We start from the raw sequence: 27,841 nt of genomic DNA, 5'->3' as shown, positions 1-27,841 counted from the left end.
CCTCACTTAACCAGCCACCAGCTGATGTAGTATGTCAATTTTAAAAATATTCCCTAGGTTTACAGTGTTTTCATAATACAAAGCAATTCTAGAGCACATAATGCGCAACAAGCTAACAAGAAAACTTCTAGAAAAATAGAAGTTATCAGCATTCAGCTGGGCTCAATTCTGCCAGTATCGCAGCTTTTGGAAAGAACCTCAGTTCATATAATAATTCCATCATTTAGAAAGCTTCCTGACACAAATAAGCCCTTCATTGATGAGGATGCATAATGAGAGATGTATACTCCTCTATGAATTAATGTTTCCTTCCACCATTCTAAATATTTAATGCAGAACATCTTCAAAGATCATAATCGTAAGGTTATTATACAGTTTAACTCCCACAGAAAGTACACGGAGCTAGTGCATATTTGTCACTGCAGTGGGGCCAGAATTGGGTTTTCCTAGCTTCTAAAATCAGAAGATTGCACTTCTCCAAATGCGTTTTTGATAACAGCTTATGTGTTTTCAACTCACGGAATTCAAAACACCGTTACTTACAGTTTTATGTTTGAGACAGAAATGCCAAGTATTCAACTGTGCAAAGCATAGGAAATGCAAATCACATGTATATACAAAGCCCAAAGAAGATTACTCTTTTATTTGTACTTACAGCACAGAGCTAACAAATAATATCTCCACGTAGAAACCAGAAATGTAGCTGTTAATGCCTGTACACATATACATATATATATATATATATATATACTTCCAAACTGTAATCACCATCTGAAATACATGTGGATGGCTAGATGCAGCTGTAGGATTACAGTCCTCTTGCTATTTCTGAAGGCAAGTGTTATACAGAAAAGGCTCAAATTTGCTCCAATTTCCACCTGGGCAGAGTCCACAAAGCCCAACAGAGCCAAGCAGAGGTCAAACAAGTGCCTGAGCAAATTCATCCTGCCCAGGATCAGGGATGCACCAGCTTCTGCAGCACAGCTGATCAGAGCACAGCTGGAAGCATGAGACCACAGTGGTATCAACCCCCTCCCAGACAACTGTAACTGTAATTCAACCTGAGTCAGGGTCAGGTTGAAATGCTTGTATTGTAACTCACGTGCAAGAGGTCCATTGAAAATCTAGCCTTTAGGGTTGCACTGTATCCAACTATGTTATTTTCCAACACAGAAAGGCCATACTTCATCTCTGCTAAATTCCTGTCTTTAAATTAAGTCTCCCTTTTCCTCAAGACTCTGGAGAAGTAAATCAATGGTTCTCACTGAAGCCTGAACTTATTTTGAAATAGAGCCGAAGGAAAAAAATAAAGCAAGATAATTAAGTATTGCTTTGGGCTCAGTAATATCAATGTTCTTGTCGCCTACTTACATTGTTTCAATTCTGCTTGGAAGCTGTTTTCACATATTTCTGGTTGTTTGACTTATCTTTGTGTCAGCACCATGTTAAAATTCAAGACTTATTTATCTAATTAGCACTGCCTCATTTCAGCTGTACATAACAAAGCCAGAACACAGTACATGATAACATCTGACAGGCCCAAATGCATCAGGTTCTAGCTTCCAATGTAAGACCAGCTGAGGTGATTTAATGACCTTTGCGGGTCATGCGACTCTCACTACAGTTGCTCTCTACAGACTCTCACTACAGCATAAAATATAGAACCTACCTTTTAATACTGAAATCCTACTTCAGCAGGATTCAGTTTGCCCTAGCTCAAAAAGAGGCAAAAATATTACCATAAAACTTATTCCCGTTGACCTCAACATGCATCTCATCTTTCCAGTTATTTTTTTCCTGGTGAAAAACCTAATGTGAATGTTCTGCCCCAGTTCATAGTCTGGCAATGAATTCAGTCCATTCAGAAAGCAAAAAGAATACTTTTTTTTATCCCCCTAATCATTCCATAAGGCAGTTCAGCTTATAAGGTACCTTTAAGAGAGTTCGCTTTGTTTATTTTATTATTTGTATGGAGTATTTACAATTTTATAACATATACATATTTGCACATTATGAAGTGATACTGCAAAATGATCTCCTACCATACCAAAACGTGCCTATAGGTACTGCTTTCTAGAACTAGGAAAAAATTTCTTTTATTTCTGAGTGAAAGTAATGATTTTGGTTCATGTTAGGCAAAAGTTCTAATTTGGACTTCATAATGAAAATATACATGGTATTTTCAATAGAAAAGTAACTTACAGTTCAGATCTTTACTTCAAAATTGAGATTCTAACAAAAATAAAAACAAGAATTCTGAAACTACTGTAGAAATCCAGAAATTCAAATGATAAATGTTTTCTGTATCAATAATACTCATTGATACTTACATCCCGCAACAGGCCCATCTGCACAGTTTTATCACTGAAGATACACAAGACATAACTTTGCAATAAACTGTTTCACAACAGCTTGTTCAAATAGCAATTGAAATTAAAAGATTATCCAAGGTAAAGATACATTTGCAGGAGCCCTTTCCAACACATATGATAAAAACTTTTAGATACAAAGTTCTTCTATGATCCTAACAACCCTTAAAAACTGCCAGGTAAATTGTCTGCCTGTATGTAAAACAAATAAACCTGCTCTTGCTGTGATGGTAGCTGAAGAAATAATATTTCACTTAAAATATATATTTTGAGTGTGTGAGAATGTGATAAAAAGTATAGCTTTATACCTGCCTGTCTCTCTTCTCCAGCAGAAGCTGGGACTACTAGCTACAACTTGTGCTGAAGCACACAGATAGACAAAAAACCTGGGACAGCCTTTCAGAGTGGCACTGGCTGCAATGACAGCAGCTTCCCACCAGCAAGAGACCATGTTTATAACCATGCACTGCCATGCTTCAGCTTCACAACTTGCCTTGTGCCAGGTCCTTCACTGCATCCCCCAGCTGCAGGCACTGAACAGCAGCCATACACAAAGTACTCACCACGTAAGAGCAGCACAGACACTGCAGAGTGTCCGCTGCTGCTCTAGACAACCCTACACTGAAGCTCTTTTTGAGAGATTTGCTCATTTCCTGTCCTAGAAACAGAGATTTGTTTTTATAAATCTTCAACCTGCTTGCACAACAGAACACACTGCCAGGTTAAAAAAAGAGCATAACAGAAAAACTATTTTCAGCAGTCTAGATTATTCTCCTTCATAGAGGTAAGAATATAGTAAATACTTGTGTTCTTTTTCATCTTTAAAGACTTGAAGCAAAGACCCATGCTATTTCCAGCATAAACCATCTGCATTAGGAGAAACACAGCAACAAAATAATTTACTGTATAACTCAATCACTTTATGGTTATCAAGGATATACAACCAGTGAGCAGACCTGATGCATGGTTAGATTCAAAACCTTTGGTCCAACAGCCTTATTTACAGTAGTATGCTACAATACCACATCATTACTAAAAGAATGACGCTTTAAAACACAAACAGCCTGATGACCCTGAACACTTTCAGTTAATTTCTGACTATGCCACTCATACAGTAGCTAAAACCAAAAGTGATTTCTGAAAGGAAGGGTTTATGTTTTATTTATAGGTTACTAGAAATGTGATGCAAAGATTGTCATATGGTAGCCTTGAATTCACATAAGTTGTGTTACAGGAAACTGGTATTAGTTTGAAGTGTTGATTTGGGAGAGTAACTGAGACTTAGAGGTAAAGCAAGCATATCTCCCAAACCAGCAGAGCTGTACAGAGTGAAACGATTTTCAGGTTCTCCCTATAATTTCAACAGCTCTAAATATGCCTGTGCATATTGGGCTGCACTAAACAACCTCTGAAGCATGCAGTGATTACAGAATGGGAAGAGGAAATCAATTAGATTTTCAGACTATCATATAAACTGTGTAGCAAAGGTAAAATCAGTTGCATTAATTATAGTTAAATCTATTTCAAGAGATTTTGCTGAAAAGCTTATCATTGTTGCTAAATTGGCATCAATAAGCACAAAATAAAAATGTGCTTGTTAAAAAACAAAATTCTCAGTTAAAATCTGACATGTTAAATGCTTCACACATATGACATTAAACTAAAAAGTGACACCTATTTCCCAGTATGTTTTTTCTTCCTACACTTCTTTATAAAATATGCTCATTGACAATCCTGAAGAGAGGTGAGCTACTTGATATGACTAAAACCTATCATTTGACCTAGCTGTTCTAAGCTTTTTGCACACAGAACAATAAGGTGGTCCCCTGACCAAGTGATTTCCAGTTTAAGAGCAGAGATCAAAGCTGCAGACAGATAGGAAATCATCAGAGACAGAACAACCGGTTGCCAACACAGGCACTGGTGTGACAGCCAAACTTCTCGTAAGCCTTTTTCTGTTTTTCAGTCCATTATAGACAAAAATATTTTCAGAAATAATAATAACAGAAGTAAGTTTGGCAGATGTTTGCAGGGAGCTCTTTATAAATAGGACCAGGAAAAGTAAGAAGCTGTTTGGGAAGCTGATTTCAATGGCTGATGGGTGGTAGATACAAGTCAGCATCTTCAAAGTACATTACAAAAGACACACAAAGTTATGGAGAGCTTTGAAAGTGAAGGATATGAAGAATTTGTAGAGAGAAAAATCAGCAGCTGTTCTACAAAATTTTATAACAAAATTTGCAGCATTTAAAACAAAAACATGAAAGTAGAGAGATCACAAAGAGGTTACAAGCCTGATGGAAAGTAATTAAGGAGATGTTAAGAAACCATGTCAAAATAAAAATCAAGGTCGGAAAAACTTATTAGCCACACTGTACTTGAAGGGCTGTCTAAACAAACCCTAGGACCTACACTGGGACACAAGTCTGGGGCAGAGGGGACCCACAAGTCATCATATTGGAAACAACAGTTACTGTACAACCCTTTGCCCTGAAATAAGATATGGAAGCAGAAGTTCATCTATGACCAAATTAATAAAAGGACAAGATGGGCCTCCTTCAATATATTAGCAGAAAAGCTACTGAATAAAAAGGCAAACAACAGCTCTGGTAAGAAAAGCAAGTTTCAAAACATTGTCCTTCACAAAAAGTCTTATCTTCTGCTGGGTCACACTGCTATAAAAGAATAAAGCAAGCACTTAATTAATTAGCCATTTTATAAAGAAAAATATGAACATGAAGAGTAATATATGCCATAAAGGCAATAGCAGGCAAGCAATTAAGTCACTAACGGTCACAGCCTTTACAGCATTTGTAAGCACTCTGTCCTGCATCTCAGAATCACTCAAAAAACCCCAACAAAGAGCATTACATTATTTCTTGACATTCATTAAGCCAGAGTTAGCTAACTTTGATAAGGGAATTCAAAATCTTTTTTTGTTTTATCTCCACATTTGCTGAATAATGAGACTCTAATGGCTATCACACAAAATACCTACTTTCTCACCAGTTGTGCAGTCTACTGAGAAATGAGGCTGAAAAACCCGTAGGGCTCTGTTCTAGAAAAATTCCACTGCAAATTTACACGCAAGTCAGACAGCACAGCATATCTATTAACCATTTGATTACCTTGAGTTTTTGTAAAATGCCTTTATTGTACTTCAGGCCTGTCTGAAAAATAGGTAGGTATTATATAATGAAAGGTTGTTACATGAAATAAATCTGCTTGACACATTCTAAAGACAACCAATTTTTTTTTCTATACAAAGATGAGAAACGAATGGAAGCTATAAATATAAAGCTTTTCATCTGAAACAAAAATGGGCACTGAAATAAGCTACAACATATTTTCTCAAGATACTGAAGCTACATCAGAAAATGTCTGGATTGCTCTGCAATATTGAGCGAACGCTGCAGCAAGACTGATTATTTGATTAACTGCATCACTACCCTCCAGCAGGCTGAGCTGAAGTGTATTTTCATTTCAGAAGTATTGCTTGCTTGGCTATGGTACAACTGTGATGCTGATACTTAATTTCTTAGATATTTCATTTCTGATTTGGTATACTAAAGACTCCAGGGAATTTTCTCATGAAGGAACTTGTTATTTTTTTTTAGAGTACAGAAATATTTGCAACTGATCAGATTTAAGGTGTAATGTTACAAAGGTTTGGTTTTGAAATTTTGGATAGGTTTAATCTTTATGAAAGCAGACTGATGAGAATCAGGAAATATTAGAGGCACACACAGTTTTTCAACTGTAAAATCTTGGCCTGCAGATCTATTTCTGCACCTATTTGTGTACCTTCCTGAACAGAGAGTGCCTGCTGCTTCAATTACTGAGGTGTCTGGGATGATCCCACTATATAACCTACAATTTTTAGTCAATTCTTTGTACAGCTGGGGATTCTTGGAGAATTATTTTTGGTTGGCTAGCTCCTGTTTTAGATCTGGTTTAGTGACCAAGATCAAGAAAATACTGGGCGCACTCACTGGAGGTATGTGTGTGGTGTGGTTTGAAAAATGATGGTGCATACATAAAAAGCATATATCAGAGTAACTGTGAAAAAGTTGTTGCATATTGACAAAGCACATTTCCATTTCAAAAATCTCTTATTAATATTACAACACAATGCAATTTCTTTGTGCAAAACCAAGAGGAGAACAGAAGGCTCTGCACTGTTAACCAAAATGCAGGAGTGTATGTACTTTGTCTGGAGTAAACAAACTACCTTGAAGCAACTTGAGTTACATCTTCATTTCACCTCCTTGTCTTTAATTCTGCTTTTTTAGAGAATGCAGGTTATATCTTTTCCTCATTTTAAAAGAGATTAATACAATTTCTTCCCCCATGTGTGGCAGGGGGTTGAAACTAGATGATCTTTAAGGTCCCTTCCAACCCAAACCATACTACAATTTGTGATCTGGGTAAAAGTATGTTTTTTTCTAGATAAACTTTATCTTTTTTGACACCAGAGACCTATTATTTTGCAAATGTTTTATACTCCCATTACAGACTCTACCACGTTTATTTTAGAGGTCCTGGAATGCAAACTTTCTGTAGTACTGCACTGTCTTTTTAACATTTTAATAATATAGGAATGCTTAGAAAAATAACATTCAAAGATTACAACAAACATACTGTATTCTTCCCAGACATCCTTCACTTCCACTTAAAAATGTCTTGGTTCATCTCCTCAACTATAAAAATAACATTACTCCTTCATCTGTGAATCTGAAATATATTACTAGAAACACATTCCACTTGCCATTCGTGGAAAAAAAAAAATCTTAAAATCCTACCCACAGCTGCTAAAGTGCTTTGGAACCCAATACAAAATTTATGGGTGTCTCAATAAATGAGTCAAGAAGAATTGACAATCTGTATGCAAGTATGTTCTCTCAGGCCCACGTTTGAACTACTTTCTTGGTACTTGCCCAGACAGAACTGCCATTGAAATTAACTATGAAACATTAATCTTCATTTAAGTTAAATGACATACGTAATTGTGCATTCTCACTGACTTTTGTGCAGGTTTGCCTGAGAACTGAGAGTTTTAAGTCATGCCTTCAAGATTTGATAAATAAATCGGGTTTCAAACAGAACTATCTAACAGACAACAAAATATTTTCACTCTCCTTGAAAACATGTAACAAGGAAATAATATGTAACTTATTGTTTGTATGTAAAATTTTTATCCTATAGGAAATGTAGTATAATTCTCATACCAAGTCAATAATGCAGCTGTAGAACTAAGGCTGGAAAGATGATAAAGGAAGATTTTTTCAAAAGGCCTATTTAAATGTCTGATGTGCCAGCCATGGATATTTTCATTTTTGTTTTTGATTCAAGATCTCTGAACATTCTGTATCAAAATCAACTCATCAACTTCTTGGTCTCACAACTGCCTGCCATCCCCTAGCAACATGCGTTTTTCTTTGTGTTCTAAATGCTGCTTTCATTTATGTTATAAAAGTGAAGATAATTATGAGTAAAAGTAATATCTACAAAAACAAAAAAAATCAAAACCAATCAAGCCACATTACTGGTTGTGTGGAAGGTGCCACTAGACCAGCCTGTACTCTGAGAGGTCTTCTACTTAATTAGAATACAGAAAAAAAAACCAGCAGCCATCCAGTTTTCTTCAATTTTAAGTACATGTTTCCAGAAAAAAAGATTAAACAATAGAACAGTTATCTTGTTTAGGTGCAAAACCAAAGCATACTGAAGACACAGCATGGGGCCTGACTCATTCTTTTACATTTGAAGACTAAATTCACTTAAAGGCTGACAGAAAAGCAGGATATTTAACTAAAAATTTACAGACTCAACACAACCTTTAACTTTGGCACAACTGGACACAGACTAAACTCCATTCAGCTACCGCATGTATGAGTAATGGCCAACATTCTGTGATTATGTGAGAAAACTAAATGTGTAGCATCAAAAGAATAGCCTTACTTCTTGAGCAATATATTTCTTTAATACACTGAAAGTATTAGGTACAGATAAAGCTATTCCTCCCAGACTTGTTAAAAAAACAACAAAACCAGCAGCTGTCTTATTTTGGGAGTTTTCTATTCTAATGGATTTAAGGGGCTAATTTCAGTCCTGTGTCATCTAAAAACAAACAAAAACCAACATGGGGCTTGGTTCACGAATTAGTTTTTTCTTAGTCAAATAATACTGTCATTCATCGTCAAAAATAATAACCATCTTCAGGTGACAGACGGCGATATTTTATTTCTCCCATTTGCAATCTTTACAAAATCTCATCACATAACCCTCACTTCTTAGGATACTTCTGGGTTCCTTTTCTTCCTAACAGAAAATTGGAAAACATATTAGTGACATTGGTATCTCAGTCTTAACACTTTTTGTCGGCCACTTCTCTTTTGTCACACTTTCTTGCCTTCTCCATTTCCTTCCTCCAGACTCAAGAACCCTTGTAATAGTATGCTGTAAAGACAATGATGAGTAAAGAATGATGTGATACATAATAGTTCTGGTAGTGACACCTCTCTGATATTATGTCCTCTATGGAAATATACACACATATGCTAGTATTACTAGTTATTTCATATTCATCTTACTCTGTTAGCATCATCATCATCCCATCCAAAAAAAATATTTGGATAATCTGTAGGCACATCATTAGCAGAACAAACAAGAAAAATAGATGCCAAATCTCACAATATAAAAGATGCATTTAAAGATTCAATCTATATAAGTGTATTCTTCAAATGACCGCAACATGTACCTAAAAAAACCCAACAAACCCGAACCAAAAATGAAAGCTGAGAGTATTCGCTCTGCTCCCATTATCCAGCAATATTAATAGAGTCACTCATGCTTGGCCTAATGCCTGTGTCTACATCTTTGCAAATTAAGAAAAACTTTGTATAATTTTAAGGATGCTAATGAAAAAATATGCAATGAAATTCTAGTTTTTAAAACTGGAATAAGTAAAATTAATAGCGGTATAAAGTTTTAGTGATAGAGGACTGAGGGATGAATGCTCTTACTTCATCTTACAATATATTTTTGATGAAGAGCTTCTGCTTAATTACTGCAGCAGAAAAAGCTTACCATTTCTTCAAAACAAAATCCTGCTTGCATATTTTTCTGATTGATATAAGAAGTGGGGAAAGAACAGATTGACCTTTTTCAATTTGAACAAGAACTGCAACAGCTCATCAATGTAATTGTGTCAGCCTAAGAGATCATTTTTCCGTTATAATCAGTTTTCAGTAGAGGTGCAGAATTTGATATGTGGTAGTTCATGTTATTATGAAGAGGGTGAAGAAACAACTTAAGACTTCCAAGAGCTCCCAGGAGTTTATCAACACCAAAATGTGGAGAATGACTGCTCTTCTGTCAGGTTGTAAGAAACACACATGGCAAAGATGAGGCTTGAATAACCACTTTTGAAAAGTATAAATAGTAAGAGTGACAGGGAAGGAAGTGTTTAAAGATCTAACTTATTATAATGATTTCCTGTTAACAGACTTTGATTTGCTAATTATCCTTTTGGCTAACCTTTCATCCTAAGAGCATAAACCAAACAGCAACTTCCTGAAACAGCTGCTGAAATAACCCACAAAGAAATGCCTGGAAGGTATTTACTACTAAATCCGATATAGGCATTATGTGTGTCACTGACAGCATATTTTACATACCAATACTGATAATATAATGTTCATAGAAATATATGCATGGTACTTTCATCGGTGTGTCCGTGATGAATTTATTAGTATTAATTTTATTTTATATTATCAGCTCTAAAAACTCTGTGGTCAAGCAGTAAATTCTATACCATGCCTTTGCCTCTGTTTTGGGGACAGCTTCAACAGGCAGCAATATACCATGATCTTCAGATGGCTGTGCAACATTGCAAAGAAAACCAAACGCACCATCCTCAGAGGGTTTAACGAAAAAATGCCCTTGAAATGATTCTCCTTGGTGGCTAAATCTGATTGAATTTACTACTTAGCTGACCATAAACTAAAGCCTTTATCTAACAGATATATGCCTGTGCTTAGCAGGCACTATATGAATGCACATAAACACAGATGTATGATTATTTTATAGAGCATAACTTCAGCAGAATTCTTTAAGTAAGCATAAACATGAAGAACTGATGAGGCTCATCAGTAGCTTTTGATGGAGACTACACATAATAACAAGCATCTTTGAGGGGCGTAAGACAGAAATTCTAAATATGGCTCATTGACATTGAGGGACAGAGAGCATACACATCCTTATCGCGTTCCTGTCCTAGAGCCTCTCTCTCTCACGCACGCTGCCCCATCCACAAAATTCAACTTTCTCACAACATATTTTGAGGTCTAGAGCACTTGGTTACATTAGAAAGAATTAAAAGATTGAAGAATAACTGCCCTAAAAACACCCTAACCTTCGAGGTTCTTATAATGATAACTGTATGACAAATAACCTAGAATGCCCCCAAACAAATATAATCACAGTTCAGCAGTGGAGGCCGTATGTTTCTATCTCCAAGCTACTGCTGAAGTATTATCTAAAAAAAGCTTTGTTGGAGCTAAGTAAACAAGCCATTCCTTTAAAATTGGTGGAAAATAAGGTGATGAATGAAAAGAAATGTTAAGGTGAAAAAGGAGTTTGTGAGAGAACTGGTATATTTTTTTAGGATTTCTTTAAGTACAGAGATGCATATGGAAAAGTTTAGAATTTAAGCATTGGCAAAAAGATTTTTAAATAAGCAATGAAAGCAACATGACTAAGGGAGTGTCCTGATGGCAGACTTGCAAAATACGAACCCAGCCCTCCCTTGGGACATGACACTTCATCACTAGTTGATGAATAAACAGCACTGGTAATTGGGACACTGGAGAAATCCAACCCATCGAAATCTTCCTGAGTAAATGTGATTCAGTGCTCTGCACTCTACTTTAGGCGCAAAAGGAAAACTAGTTTTTTTGTCAAAGCACCACAGAAAGCCCTTAATGAACTAAAACCCACAGATAAGACCTCCAGGTCAACCTTTCTAAGTCTGATAAAACTTGGAGTTGCCAGTCCTGTCTAATGGCCCAACTAATCACCACATGTCTACATGACATCAAGTGGCATTTATTAGGTCCATCAACATGTCTGAGCTGTTTTCAAAATGTAAGCTAGCCCATTTAGTGTCAGACACTGTACGGCACTCCAGCATGACAACATTTCTCAAAACAACCTCCATCTGGTTTTAGTTATACAGCTGTAATGACTGGAATAATTCTTACAGAGCTCGCTTAGGATTGAGAAGCTGGCAAATAACTTTGCAGTCACATCCCTTTTCTGCTGTTCTTGCCATACACAGCAGATCAGCATATGACTGACTGCTCATGTGCTGGAATGTCATCACCACAACCCTGTGAACTGCCCTGAGACACAGCTACAAAATAAAGCACTAGCACAAGTGGTCAAGATTTGAAACAGGATCTAGCAATTGGCCTAATTAGGTGCATAATTTTGTCTATTCCTGTACCAGCTGAACAAAAAGGAGTTTTCATAGCACATCCAAAGGGTTTATGTGTACCTACCAAGTACAGGCTAGCAGAGACTGCTGCTCTTATTTGAATGAGGACGGAGTTTGAAATGTTTGTACCTATCGTTTCACAAAAAGACCTCCCTGGCACAGAAGAAATAGAGCATATTCTGAACGGATCAAAGAGAGGAAAACAAGCAGACAAACAAACAAAAAAACCCAAAACCAAACAAAAAGCCCCCACCCTTACTTTTATCATCTGAAACCTGGTTTTGACTCTTTTGAGTAGTTCAAAACACTTGCATCTACTTCCTGATTTTTATATCAAAGCAAAATGCAAAGAAGGTGATAACACATCATCTGCCTGCTTCATTTTGAACCATTTATTTTGATTTGGAAGTATGATCAAAGTATTCCTCTTTGCTTGATAAGTAAACAGTGACATTTCAATCCGGTTATTAACATTTGCATTCCTGAAGGACTCATCACTGTAAGCATCTAGGCTATGCTAACCTGGGATCACAAACACCATCTTCTATGGCATTCTCAGAGCTATATTTAAAACGCACTCTAAATATTCTAAAGCGTGTTATGTACTGGTTACTACCCGTGCCCTTTTCTAAAGCAATGCCATACATATATGCCATAAATATATGTATACTTCTGTGTGAAGCCATCTTAAAAATCCTGGGCTTCCACAGGGAGGGAAAGGAATCTGTGTCACATGAGAGAGCAGCTTCCTGCCCTGTTAACACTGCTGTTCTGTAACCACGTCTCAAAGTAGCTACAAAAAAACTTACAGTATAACAGCAGGGTTTTTTGATGGTATGAAACTGTTCTATAACTATTACTAGACTTTTCCAGGGTGGTTAGAGAAACTGTGTGGGAGACAGGTTATGAAAGGGTCCCCTATGGACATTTCCAATCTACAAATACACATTAGGACAAGCAGACATGATCCAACAAGAGGCAGGGGAACAATCACCTTGTCACACATCATCTGTAGCATTTCCTTCTTGTCTGCAGAAATAGTGACCAGGATAGGATGGGGATACTTACAAGTACCAATAAGCAAGTATTTTTTAAATGGTGAAGAGTGGTGTGCTTAGCAAATGAAATCACACAGTAGTCCAATCCTGTTAGGGTGCAAAACTTGCGCAATCCAACCCGTCAATATCCACTTACTTGAGGTTGCAGCCAACTCAGCAGTACAGTGTGGGAACTGCAAGCCGACCTGTTCCCGCTATGTGGATAATTGAAGAAGAAGAATTGCTAATAGTGCACCTGGGTATTGAGTAAGCCAGGGAGTGTTTGGGTGCAAGCTCAGACTGGGAAGCAGCCTGGGGAGTGATTGTTTATAGAATGGAATTTATAGTGCCTGAAAGCAGTCACTGGAAATGATGTAGCTGCTGTTTGGCTTCATGGCTCGGACCTGTATCTGTATGCTATATATTACCATGCTTGAGTGAATAAAGTAGAACTAGTTGTGAAAGCAGTGTGTGTGAATATGTGTGTGCGTGTGTGTGTCCTTAGCCTCTTTCTTTACATACGCCGCAGTACAGTACCATGGCTTTATCATTACATGTTTGCTGATGATCAATTTACAGAAGCAATTTCTGAGTCATAATATATTATTAACATCAACAAGGAAGACCATTCTCTCACAATGTGGGCCTCTTCATGCTAAGACCGAGTCCCAGAGTCACCCCTTTCCATTCGGCTGTGGCCAGTTCTATCTGCAGGAGCCCACATTCTTCAGGAAAATTCCCCAAAGACCTTAAAGATTAATTTAGCATTTGTAGCTCTACCAGCAGCCAACTTCTCCAGTTGAAAGGAACAGCTGCAGAGAGATCACTGCATCATAAGTTTTGAAAAATAAGGACTGGATGAATTTGGGTTTTGCGTTTGATAGATTCATCACACGAGGTGAGCTAACAGTGAAATTATTTTTCCTGTTACTACTACAATAGTGACTTCTGAGAAACAGGTGTTTTGGGAGCTGTGTGTGACCTACAGAAGACATGGCTCTGTAGCAAACTTAACTTGACATTTTAGTTTAAGATACAGAAACTGTTCAGTCTGGAGAGCTCCAGATCATTTATCATTATGTCACTCAAAATGACAGCACATCAAAAAGGCTGCTATTCATGCCTGTTGTCTCCTTTTAATAGCAGACTTTCGTATGAGAATAGTAAATTCATTTTATGAGTTCACTATAATACTCCCTTCCCGTTCTTCACTAATACCAGTGAAAATATAGTAAATAAAGGAACACAGGAACTGAAAACTGTCTTCTCTGTTTAGCTTCTCATTCTCCTCTTCCACACCCAAGAAAAGACATCAGGAATGACTTATTTCTCAATGAACGTTTCTCAAGAGCTTAGCAATTTACCAAAGTACAATGGCTAAACAACAGCTCTGCAAGTACTGAAATTTAATTCCCTTCCTTGATTCCATTTAGCCCTTACCTTATGTTCTTCTTATAGAAAGTTTTCAGACCTACACTACACATAAACACTCTCAAATCCCCATCCTGAAATGAAACATAGTGCCTGGCTAGTCAGCTAGCTAAGCAAAACAGAGCTCACACCACAAGATCTTTCAGGATGGACCATAAGTTAAGGCATCTCTTCTACCCAGGTGCCAACTTTCATCAAACTCACAGAAACTTCATTAAAACCTCTGCATTTCGATTCTTCTTTTTTTTTTTTTTTTTTGTCTCTAGGCAATATAGTCAAAGTTGTGAAGAAAGGCCCAGGGAGTAACAGAGATAAGGACAGATTATAAGACATAAGTCTCATTTCCTCTGGAAATCAGGATAAAAAAAAAATGGCCAAGAGTACACACATGAACTGAAACTCTTAGTATTAGAAATCTTTTAAGAAAAAATAAAAGATACCTATACAGTCACCATATAGTAATAACCTATTTCTCAGAGAATGGAAGCTGTGTTAAAATATTCAGGAAAAAATAGTATCAGTTAATTTGCTCCAAGGCAAAAAAAAAACCAAACAAATCCCAAACCCTCCACTGATTCCCAGAAGCAACATAGTGATTGCTGCAGCTGCAGTAAGCATTGTGTTAAAGAACTAAACATATGTTAAAGAATAGATGAACAATAGCCTCTGGAAGGGGCTGAACAAAATGATAGTTTTGTTTCAAGTCCACACCCTGGTAAAAACCCCAATCTCTAAGCCCCTCCTACCTCTGTGACCAGCATTCCCCTACATTTACGGATAATTTTCCGCTCCAGGTCCCAAACATCCCATGTGCAATCTCCTCTAGAAGTGTAACAAGTTCCAAGAAGCCTCGCCTCCACAGAGTAACATATAACATGGCTTGTTTACCTGAACACTCTACTTGGGCTCAAGTTACCTGCCTCAAACCTAAAATGTGATTTGCTAGGTGAATCGACCCAAAATTTGGGACCTATTGTCACTGCTAAGGTTACAGACAGTTTTAGTGCTGCTGTGAAGTGAGCAGGGTGACAAATAGTCATTCTTTGTGGTGTGTCAGAAACCCGTGTCATTCACTTTATGGCATCTGAGTCAAGCTCAGCTCTAGTGAAGAGGAAAATAAATGACTACCAAGGCAGAAATGAATTTAGCAGAAGCAGTCCATTAGACCTATAGTTGGTTAACCCACTGTTAGTAGTATGCATTCTCCTGGATAACATGAGCAGGATTTCACAGTGTCAGCAAGTTCAGGCAATTCTCCCGTTTCATTCAGTAATACAACACTAACGGAGCAGAAAGAGACTCAAGCCCTTCCACTGCAATTAGTGTTACTGATATTCCTCAGATTACTAACATGGAGGAAGAATAAGGAAAAAGAAGTGATGTTGAAGCACTAATGAGCTGTGGAAGTCAGGAAATATCCATGCCATGAGGCTTCACTACATTTCTGTAGGTGTATTTTCCAGTTTGAGCAATATTATCCTACTCAGAAAGAAACAATTTCTTACAAAAGTTTCTTGTACTTCAGCTAAACACATACACCTCAGACTTGCCCCTCCACCCACATCCATCCATTAATATTGTCATATAAACAACATCCATACTTTATAAGAGTAAATTTTACAAGTTAAAAAAAAAAAATAAATAACGGCTTTAGCATTCAGGGACACCAGGTGCTTCACAGATGTGAAAGAGCACTTTGATAATATCAAACCCAATCAATTCTGTACAAGAAAGCACAATAAACAGTTTAGAAAGCACAAGTCATGGATCACTAGCATGCAACCAGATTCTCTTGTGTAAACACCAAAAAAGGAGAAAATAAAGAATGTATAGAATAAAAAGTTTCCATTGACCTGATTTGTCAGAGATGTTGGCTGTGACTTGCGTGGTAGAGCAGCTTGTGTTAGCCTTTGCGCTGTCCTTGGGAGAACCAACTTTGGGTTTATTTTTCGTTGCCTCTAGTGCTTTGACCTTCTTGGCATGTTTACTTCCTTTGTAGTGGGCCTCGGCCTGGCTCTACAAAGGAGAACAAATCAGGCTCACTTTTTCCTGAACTTCGGTATAACACAACGGATGACAAGGCAGAAATGTGACACTTTCAATAGCAGGCACCATCATAATCCACCTCGAATATTTTAGTAGCTTTATACTGTTTGCCTAGATGTAAGTTCTTACAAATTCGAATGACAGGATTTTAATGAATAGTACATATTTTCAGTAACTCGGAAAAAGAGGTTTTGAGATTAGGTAAAGCTCTGTCACTCGTAAGGTAATTCTTTGCTTCCATCATGCTTAAAGATTTAAAGCACTATATAAATGCAAACATGTCCAATTGAGAAAGATGCTACTCAATTTTCATGTACCTTTCCCTAGTCTTTATTGCTTATAGTTAGAAAGATGTACCATGCTGTAACATGATTAAATAATCCATTTTTCCTTCTGTTTGATCTAGTACAAAAGTACAAAGTATTTTCATTGTTACAGTAACAGCAATTGAAACAGGCACTAATGACATTATGACTTCACTATTAAGAAGGTCAGTGAAGTCATAATGTCGTTAGGTATAAAAATAAGGAACTACATGCTTAACACAAATACATGCTTGGAAATTTCAGCTAACGAATTTGAATGTTTCCTGGCTTACTAAGAAATTAATTTAACAAAAATGGTTAAGAAACATAGCTTTATACAAAATAGTCTATTTTCATAGCATTATATTACTCAGTAATAGCTTTGTGTTATTAGTATTTCCAAATATAATTTGAGAAAATTATTTGAGACATACTATTAGGTGCCTCTATTGAAGGTTACATATTAACTAAAAAAGTTAATATTGTAGCTTATTTCAAAGTAAAACACTCAGAGAAAGCATGCTTCATGTAACCAGATGACCACACCTCGGCACCTGGCACATAAAACCATCAGTGCAGGTAAACTTAGAATTCTATGTTCATGCAAAACTACATTCTCTCTCTTCAACTGATTAGGACTACTTTATTTAGTTCACTGTGTTAAATGAAGCGAGCCATGAAACAAGTCCACATGCTTTTGATAAAAAGCAACTATAAGATCAAAGATGTTTGAATTCTGTGAAGAGTGCTGCCATAATGAGGATAATTATTTTAAGATCAGCAGAAATAGGCATTACAATACAGTCACCTTGGACAGCATGTAATAAGAGCTTTATCAAATGGTAGGGCGTAAAGTGAAGAATAGAAACAGCTGGACCAGAAAAAAGAACAGACAGTGTGTTGGAGTCCTTACAAAAATTATATTAACTATTAAAACTGATGGAGAACTGCTGCTAAAACAAAGGGCTGAAGTTCTTATACACTAAAGCTTATTAAGTGGTTGTACATCCTGAGAACCAGTACTTTCCACCTTGCAAGGACAGTGTATTTGATATATTGTAGCTGTATCCTTTTACAGGAGATTTCAGTAAGCAAGCCTTCAGTAAGAAAGGCTGCTAGGTAAGTTTGACCTTGAATTCTTTTTAAACTGAATTTAAAAAAAAGAAACCCACCATTATTATAAAACCAGCAAAAAGTCTACTCATCAACTGCTATTGAACTATTTTCTTGATTTTAAAACCTTTGAAATACTAACGTGTATAAACACAATTTAAGGATTATAAAGAAACAACTAAACATCTATACCACTAGTACTATGTGCACTACTTTAAAGGGACACTTGTCAACTTCTGGTCTGGACCTCTTCAGTTCTGAATGTGGGTAGAGGAGCACAGATCTGTTTGCACCCTGTTATGTCGATGGGCCTTATGCAGACACAAGAGTCTCACCCTGTATCTCTCCACCCTTGCTGGGTTTTGCCTGTTTCTTTTAAGCTTTACTGTTGCTATATGCTGCACCGAAGTTTTTGCATTAACAAAATTAAACAAACTATTCACATGGTACAGTGTACAAAAAGTGGAGCTAAAATTTGAGGTATGTATATACACTTTCCATTCCAATATTTTTAATTCTAAATAATAGCAGGTATAGGATTTTCCACTCAAGCATTCTTAAGTTGATGAGGTCCCTTTAAATATTTGAACGCTACGCTCTGCGCATATGTGTGCTGCTGATAGGATCATATGCTGCCTGAGGCCAAAGCTATGACGGTAGAGACATAAGTGCACTCAAGAGAAAGACTTAGTAAGTCAATTCCTTGATAATAAGCCTTTCTGCTGATATTTGCAATAATAATGCCTGCAATATCAGTAATAACCTACTACAGTCTTTGATTCCCTTCATTCAATCCTCTCATATAGTGTACATGAGACCTGTTGAGAACAAACAAGCCCAGGCAGAATTAAAATTAAGATTTCCACAAATGCAAGCAAATCCTCATGGAAACACAGTGAACGGACTCACTTTGGATTTAAGTTTTGTAATTATTATAATCTTTTTATTATCAAATTAATAGTTGTACATTATAAGACCAAAGGTATTGCTATCACCATCTAAGTAGGGCTTCTGAAAACATCAGCCTTTTCCAAGACTATTTGAACTTCCATATTCCTTTGGGGGAAACAAAAATCTCCAGCTTTGATTTTAAAGTAGATAGGGATAGAAAATCTACCTTCAGTAAATTGTTGAAGTGTTTCACTTTGTCAGTTAACTACATACCATTCATTTTTACACTGAATTTGTTTAATTTCAACACCCAGTGACAAGATTTTGTTAAACCTTTGGTTTTTAGGCTCTTTCAACTCATACTTGTTGTCCAAGTAGAAACAGTCTTTTCAAACATGAAGGAACATTCCTTGAGGTACTGAAGCAATGTTTCTTAGTCATAGAAACACTATTTTCTAACCCCTTCAGATACACCAGAAGTTCAGAGTTTGCTTATTACCCACTGTGGGGTAAAAGTTGCCTTTCAGTAACTGAAATGCAATATCAACACAGACCTGTGTTCTGTGTAATTGTGTTGCAAAAGCCATTAAGAATTTTCTGGAGTCATACTAAGTAAAAGAAAAAAAGCACTCCTGTGTGAATCTGAAATCGGAATGCAAGTTCTGATTATTATGGTATCAGTTATTCTGATTATTAAAATCCTGATCATTACTAACCCCAGTTTTACAAAAAATATTTGCACAAGTACCACATTAAAGACTCCAAGTCCCATTTAAAATTTGTTTCCAACTCAAACATAGTAATACAGGACAGGTTACAAGCTTTGAAACATACATCATTGGAATAATAGACAGATCTTTGAAATAAGCTATGACAAAAAGTTTTCCTTTTTAGTTAAGGGAGGAAGCTTAAAATTTTCATTTCATTTGCTTAGATAATGCAAAAGAAGTTCTGTACATACAAGGTTTAAAAGCCACATGTACAAAAGAAAGTTAATTTACCAGTTATAACAAAAAACCTCAACAAAATGTAAAATTAAATTAAGAGTAAATATCTTAGGGATGCAATATTTTAAATGGGTACTGAATGTAATTTTGGTCATCATTAACATTAACTAAATTATGTAAAACTAATTCATGCAAATTCTGTACCATCAAAACAATATCTGAGAAAATAAAAATGTTAGGAGAAGCCAAAGTAAAGACAAGTAACCTTAATGAATCTCGCTATATTCATGTACCGTGATGCTTTTAAATTGCATAATAATTTATTCCATTGTATAGGGCTGCAGTTACTGTATGGATGAACCAATTCTACAATAAAATTATTTACCTGTGCCAAAATTCAATATTATTGAATATTTAACTTTTCATTTCAAAACACTGAGTTAAATTTATTCCTTATATAACCAAAATTAAATGAACTTTTATTATTATAATTTTAAAATGAAATGCTTACTAAGTTAAGGAGGACACTTTCTGAAAAAGTGGAGTAAGAAAATATTTCAAATGAAAGAACTTCCTACCTAAAAAAAATATATACATATAATTTCCACTTGGTTCTAAGTGACTGTGGTGTACTAGCTTTATCTATACACATTGCAACATTTTAAAAAGGAATGCCCCTACTTATTAGAAAGTATAAAAAGTCATAAAGTACTGGCTAGGAAGATTTAAGGAAGAGGAAAAGCTTTAAGCTGAAATAAATGTGACATTACATACCAGAATGCAAAAATAATATTATGCTTAAATCTGAGCATCAGGATGTTAAACTGTGAGACTACATAGAATACATTAACCTTATATGCTAGATTGCATTGAATAAAACATGAACAATGCAAATCATCATCTACATGTAAACATGTTTTCTAAAATAAATGTACCATTAGCATATTACAGTGCTTAAAATAACTTTAAGTAGTTTTACATTGCCTAAACTTAAACATGTGTATATGTATAGATATGTATATCTATAAAAAACTAGGTAACCAGGAAACATACAGATCACACAGATTGATTGACAATAGTGTTACCTTTAAGAAAACTTTGTAATTCAGGGAAGACTGCAGTACAAAAGATTACAGAAAATTATCCCTGTCAGAAGCAATGACTGACAGTATATTTGAAATCATCACTGTTCATTTTGACAGTTCACAAGTGACTGAGTTTTAGAATCTATTTAGTGTGTGAATGACTAATTAACCGAATTCATTACTACATAAAGAGGTGAAATATTAACCTACCAGATCCCTTCAATGACAGCCTTATGCAGTGTTTGACTAAGTCTAGTGGTTCAGTGTGTATATGTCTGAGATCAAGATTTTTTTCAGGTTTCTTCAGGACTAGCTGATGTAGCCCTTCATGAAAATAAGACAATTGGACTGCCAACACTTAAGCTTAATGTTTGAATCTGCTACCATAATATGCAGTCTGACAATTAACATATAAAATTAAATATATGTAGAGCAGCATGACATTAGGAAGGTGAAATTGAAAAATAAAGTGAGCTGCTGAAGTATCCACATGGAAAGTCTGAGTTCATGCCTTAAGCTCTGCAATACTGGGTGAGTGCCGTAACTAAATGGAACTGAACATGGTGGCTTGTAGTTCCTATTTCTTCTTGCTTGCTACTTCCTCTTTTTAAAGCAGGAATTCCACCCTAGATGGGAAGTCTTCTCAGGAGCAATTTTATCTCAAACACTGTACTCACTTGGTGTCAATACAATCATTATCTCCAATGAAAGAGATTCTGGCAAAAATACCACAAAAGCTTCTGCCATGGCTACAACGTCAGATTTCCTGATAGAAAAGGCATCTAACCATGCAAGACTGCAGGAGCACAAAGGTATTTATACCCATAATGTATTGTCATTTAAATTCACAGTGGGTCCTAAACTATAAAATCCCTTTCTTAAAATAGTAGGAGGTCTACCAAAGGTTTGATCACATAGTCTACCTGTTAGAACCATATTGTAAGACCATGCATACTTGAGTAGTATATAAATTAAGAATTTAGAATCATAACTTTAATAAAAGTTACACGAGATGATATATTTGGAAGCGGTGTTGAAAAATCTAGTTTTATCTCATATGATATTATAGATGTAATAGAAGAAATCTGCATGATTGTTCATACATGTGTTATACCAATGCTATGCTTTATTTTTTCAATTCTGTTCTCAATGGATTTCTAAAACCTAATTGCTCCAATTAGTAAGGTAGATTACTACTGAAAGGGACTATAAAAAATCAAAACACTATGAAGATCAGCCACGTCATAAGAAGTCAACTCATATTTTAAATATCTAACCAAATTTAGTTAAAAGCTCTGTTAAATCGCTGTTATTTGAACAGAGCTTTCAGCACGTTATAACCCTGTACCCTATAATTGTGCAATATTTCTGTCATGTTCAAGCTAACAACTTTCATCATTTTGTCAGTTCTGTCTACAAAACAGAATATTACCTTCACAAGTTCCTGAGATTTATGCTTTTAATTACCTCCTATCTGCTCTGCTAACCTCAATACCCAAAGAATCCATATAAATAGTCTTATTTATAGGGAAAATGTAAAACATTTTACAAAAGACAATGACAGTTCTGTAGATTTTTATTTGATCCTATATATTATTTTGCGTTATCTTTTTGACAGCTTGAATGATTCATTCAAATTTGCAAAGTTAATGTTTGGTAATACTTGCCTAAACTTCAAAAATTTGCTTTCTAGCTTTTTAAAAAGATGATCACTATCATCACATCATTTTTATTAGCTATAAATGCATTCAACAATAAGATGACCTTCAGCATCTCTTCATGCCCAACTGTTACATCTGCTTTATTTGATTTGTGTTTTTTCTTGATTTCTAAGTCTTTGCTGGTGACACCGAAAAGCACTAATGACTTAAGAGTAGTTACTTACAGGGCATGAGAAAACACAAATTTATTTCAGCCAGATGATATCCTATCAACAGGATGGTACGTACCAGGTTATATCATAGCCAAAGACCTTTCTACAAGAAACAAAGTGTGCAGACGGAGGCAGACATATATTCTGTACGTATTCAACAGATGATGATCTCTGTTTTCAAAATAAAACCAAGATGCCACCAAACAAACAGGCAAAAAGAAAAAGGAATGAAAACTCATGTGGACTGCTGGATGGACTGCTAGCATAATGTATTGGTGAGTTTGGATTACAGAAGTGTGACTGCTGAGGAAAGGGACTCGATTAGCACTGATGTTGTACAGTGCCCCAGCTCCCCAAAAAAACTGTGGACTACCAATACAAATATGAAGGGAGAGGAGCAGAGAGAAGCTACTTGAACATAAGGTGGTGATTCATAAATATGGAGAAAGAAATAATTCTCCAGAAGCTCAATAGGTATCCTTACAATTGCAACCCGCTTTTCTCTAATGGCTGTGAGCTTCAGTGTCAGATGCCATAACAGAATATGACAGACATCTCAGGGACAGTGTGGCCAAAGCTCCACAGCTGCTGGAGGGACTTGTTGCCACAAAGCAGCTGCAGGAGATGCTGCAGTTTCAGCTGGTGGCCAGAAGAAATAAGAAAGAATGAGCCAGAAGCAGGCAGAGAAGGAATCCATGTGGGATAGAAAACAGACATTTTCCCCTTGCCTTGTTGCTGCTGGACCCTCCTATGGGTATCATAAGGACTCAAGGAAATTCACTCAACCTGCTTTTTGTTTCTGGTAGAATGTAATATATCTAATTAGTATCAACAAGCCAGACCTATGTTATTAATACAAAAACTTATTTAGCAAAGCTTATCTATAGTCCACACAGATATAGTTCGAGTTTGGAAGGAATCCCGGAATTTCTGAAAGGAAAAAAAAAATATTTTTTTCAAAGGCTAAGCTACATCTTTCTCAGCGTGTCTTGTTTCCTCTTGGTGGAATACAGTTATGTCCCTTGTTCTGGTGGCCTTTAAGCAATCATAAAATGTGACTCATTATTGCAATCTGTTCCATGAAGAGGATTTTTCCTCTTCTGCTACCCGGTCTTTGGTGGTAGTAAATATAACTGAGATAGTTCTTATTTTTTCCTGAGCTGGATTGTAACACAAGAACATACTTTGAACTTCACTGGCATGCTGCCTCAAAAGGAGCGTGACCAGCAGGTCGAAGGAGGTGATCCTGCCGCTCTACTCTGCTCTCACGAGACCTCACCTGGAGTATTGTGTGCAGTTCTGGTGTCCTCAACATAAAAAGGACATGGAACTGTTGGAACAAGTCCAGAGAAGGGCCATGAGGATGATCAGGGGACTGGAGCACCTCCTGTATGAAGACAGGCTGAGAAAGTTGGAGCTGTTCAGCCTGAAGAAGAGAAGGCTGCGTGGAGACCTCATAGCAGCCTTCCAGTGTCTGAAGGGGGCCTCTAAGGATGCTGGGGAGAGACACTTCACTAGAGACTGTAGTGATAGGACAAGGGGTAACAGGTTAAAACTTAAACAGGGGAAATTTAGATTGGATATAAGGAGGAAATTCTTTATTGTAAGGGTGGTGAGGCACTGGAATGGGTTGCCCAGGGAAGTTGTGAATGCTCCATCCCTGGCAGTGTTCAAGGCCAGGTTGGACAGAGCCTTGGGTGACATGGTTTAGTGTGAGGTGTCCCTGCCCACGGCAGGGGTGGTGGAACTTGATGATCTTAAGGTCCTTTCCAACCCTAACTATTCCATGATTCTATGCTAGTGATTGCTACACTGGAACACATACCGTTCCATCATTACATAGATAAGATGGCATTAATAGATACCTTGATGCAAAGGTGAAAACAACTGTAACTGTTAATGGATAGTGTTGCCTTTTTTTTTTTTTTTTTTTTTTAGTTTTGAAGTCTATTCCTCTGCAAAATAGAATAAAGTTTACGCAGTCTGGAATAAGTATCTCATTGACTATTCTGACTAAGCAATCTCATCAACTACCAATCCACATAAGTTTTCCTTTCTAAATTGGGATTTCTAACTTAATTCAACAGCAGTTGACTCTGGTATCTATCATCCTTAAAAATTAGCTCAGGAAAAAGCCCTTTTCTTTATTTCCTCCTCATTTCCTTTGAATTGTTAAGAGCTCTACTGATTTTCCAGTTTTCTGGTATCATAACCTTGAATTCAATTAATTATTTTCTATTTCTTTTAATGTTTCTGTTCTTCACTAAATCCTGCTTCTCCCAAGCCCATGCTAAAGACAACAAATCGAGCAAAGAGGAGAGGAGAGGAGAGACTAGAAGGCAAACTGAATGAGCGAGGATTCAGTTCTAGAAACAGGAATGCAGCATAATTTGGGATATCCTCAGGTGTCCTGTCTGATCTGCAGGTCCTCTGTCCATTGTCAAAGCGACCTCAGTTATCACTGTTGTCAGGTCAATACTACTGTTACAAATAAAATTCCAATTCAATGACCTCAAAGTTCAGGCTATTGAAACAACTTTAGTTCGGTTTTACTCCACAGAGATGGCATTGAATTTTTCTGTTTCTTGGGACTTTGGATCTTCTCTTCTGCACTACAGTTTCTCCTGAAGTTGAAAGATCTTGGAGGGGGTGCTCAAACTGTTTGTGACAGAATTTATTATCAGAAAAACAACTTCCAAATTGACCAAACTGCAGCTAATGAATTCTAGAAAAGGACAGATAAAGTATGATGGTGAATGTCTACTAATATGAGTCAAAACACATAATTTCTTTTTTGGAAGAAGGTAAACATCTCAGGCTATAACTAGATCAAATTTAGAGTCTGTACACAGATGTTTTCTTCATGTTGTACTTTAAAGTGTTTTCAAAGTTCAGGAAACTGGAAGATCCTGAGGAATTCAGTTAGGAAACACTGCTCAAATTATAACATGGTAAGAAAAAGATAAAAAAAGTATAATCCTAGAAAGTTTTTCAAAATATAGAAGGCATCGCTTCAACATTAGATACATTTACTCCCACATAGGAAACAGCCTATTTTAAAATTTCCTTACATCCCTGATATCAGATTTTCTTTTCCTGCAGATAGATGCAGACGCCTGCCTCTAAATCTGATGCCAGAACACACTCACCAAAGCTAAACCTGCAGGCACACTAGCAGAAGAAAACTGAAACCTTTGCAATTTACTGTAATTTAGTGGGAGGTTTGACAACTGTAAATTGACTAGTCTGAATTGTTTTGGTCTATTGATCCAGACCAGTGAGTGTCCAAGGAGTGACGAAAAGATTGAAGGCAAGCAAACCAATTTTCTTCTCACAGATGAGTATCCACTGGCCCGTATGTTACTCATGCAAGAGATAAAGCACTACTAGAATCAGGAAAGAATCTTCAAACACCATGCAACTGAAATTCATTTAGGAGAACAAAAGTAAGAAAACTATTAAATAGATTACCTCTGTATTTTTCTTTCCTAATTTAGGTCAAAGGAAGTTCAAAGGAATGAAATGCCCATCAACAACAAAGAGCATGTCAGCCCTGTACAGACAGGAGAAACTGCAAATGTGAAGCGGGTGTACTACAAATCTCATTCTGTCACATACTCAGCTCAAGGTTTTAATGCAGGTTATCACAGTTTGATGCCACTTGAAAGGCTCTCCATACATTCATAGGATATTACATGGTGGAACTGAGTCACTGGAAGATTCAGCAGTTACGAGACTCACAAATACGTGATTCCCTTTTTCCCAGTCAGCAAACTCAGGATGGATTGTAAAGACCATTCCATGCCCTAAACATAATTTTGCATTATAAAGGGACAAAAATGAAAAATAAAAGAGTCCAGATTTTTATTTCTGTGAATGATCTTTTAACAAGCTCAGAAAGAACTATAAGAGTCTGCAGAGATTAGCTGAAAGGCCATTAGCAGTACCTCAGTGAAACTGTAACACAGGTTAAGGAGAGGTGGGGATAGTGGGAGTAATACCTCAATAAAATAAGACCACAGGGCAAAAAATGAAAGGCAACACACACTCAGGTAAATGACTCTTAGGTCAAAAGACTGAACTTCGGAGGGAAGATTTGAAATTTTATGTAAAGATTCCCAGAGGAAGCTGAATAATCTGAGGAAAGGCTAGACAGCTTTTAAAACAGAAGTCCTATACTATGCAAACTCATTTTCCAAATATTCCTGTATGTTGTGGTTATATTTGTGAAACTTAAATTTATGTTTAAGTATCCTATGATTTTTTGCTATTAATAATACTACTCAGCACATTCTGAAATTAAATGTCTGGATTGTTTGTGAATGTCCTTGTAAAGCAAACTGCTGTAGAAAGTAAGAAACTGTATTTTCTCACTAGCAGGGGAACAATCATGATGCTTCATTCTTTCTTACAATCCCCCATTACAAAAGGATGATGATATTTGCTAGTAACTATAACTGATTGTATTGATCACACTTATAAAGAGCACAATGCCATATGAATACACCCATTCCAGAAGAGAAAACAAGGCTGTGATCTCCCGTGATTTGTGGTGCCCCTATTGAAAGCAGAATACACTATACACTTTTTATTCTACTTTGTAAGTCTACATAAGAAAAATTGCTTGTTTGGCAGATGTAGAAAACCACATAATATTTCAGCTCTTTTTCTGTTTTTAGGTCGCTAAGTTGTGATTCAATCCATCTGCTTGAAGTGCTGTTTATCTACCTGAATGTCAGTGAAGACAAAGTGAGTAACTCCTCTATGGGCAGGAACTATCATCAGAGGGACTCTGGCCTCAGGAAGGAGAGGGAAGAGCAGGAACAGGCTGAGCTGCCTCCCTGGTGACAAAGTCCAGCTCAGAAGCAAGATTCAGATCCAGGGAACCAAGGGAAATTTTAAAAAAATTCATTGGTTCCTTGTTTAATCAGTAAAAGCAGGTATCTGGGCTAAGTATCTAAACAGAAAGATACATATACATATTTTTTTTTTACCCTAAATCTTAACCTTAAAGAGGAAAGCCAAGTTAACTAAATTTTAAATAATGACTTTTGAAATTGGTTAACAAAGTAGATAATGTCACTTCAAAGAAGGTTTAATAAGCTTGTCAAAAGATGACAGATTTGGAAATCAATTTGAAGGTAAGATAGCACCACTTCAAGATCCTTACCAGCCTTGACAGGAAAGCCAAACTCCAAAAACCACTTTACAAGATACTTCAAAGTGGAATGGTAGAGGCAGAGAA

The 27,841-nt window shown here is 36.5% G+C and overlaps 1 protein-coding gene across 10 annotated transcripts in view; it reads right to left on the bottom strand.

Annotated features, from left to right (window-relative positions):
- The window catches only part of ZNF385B (zinc finger protein 385B), a 177,025-nt gene that overhangs the window by 9,162 nt on the left and 140,022 nt on the right, over positions 1 to 27,841 (bottom strand). For all 10 annotated transcript variants that reach the window (XM_062640699.1, XM_062640689.1, XM_062640693.1 and 7 more), the window contains one exon: positions 16,190 to 16,352. In XM_062640699.1, coding sequence (XP_062496683.1) covers positions 16,190 to 16,352 — 163 coding nt within the window. The remainder of the gene's footprint in view (positions 1 to 16,189; positions 16,353 to 27,841) is intronic.

The sequence above is a fragment of the Pezoporus occidentalis genome, unplaced genomic scaffold (genome assembly GCF_034315485.1).
Source record: "Pezoporus occidentalis ecotype Australia unplaced genomic scaffold, CSIRO_AGI_Poc_V1 ctg66, whole genome shotgun sequence".
In the NCBI taxonomy this organism is placed as follows: domain Eukaryota; kingdom Metazoa; phylum Chordata; class Aves; order Psittaciformes; family Psittacidae; genus Pezoporus; species Pezoporus occidentalis.
This window is presented reverse-complemented; position numbering and strand designations above follow the sequence as displayed.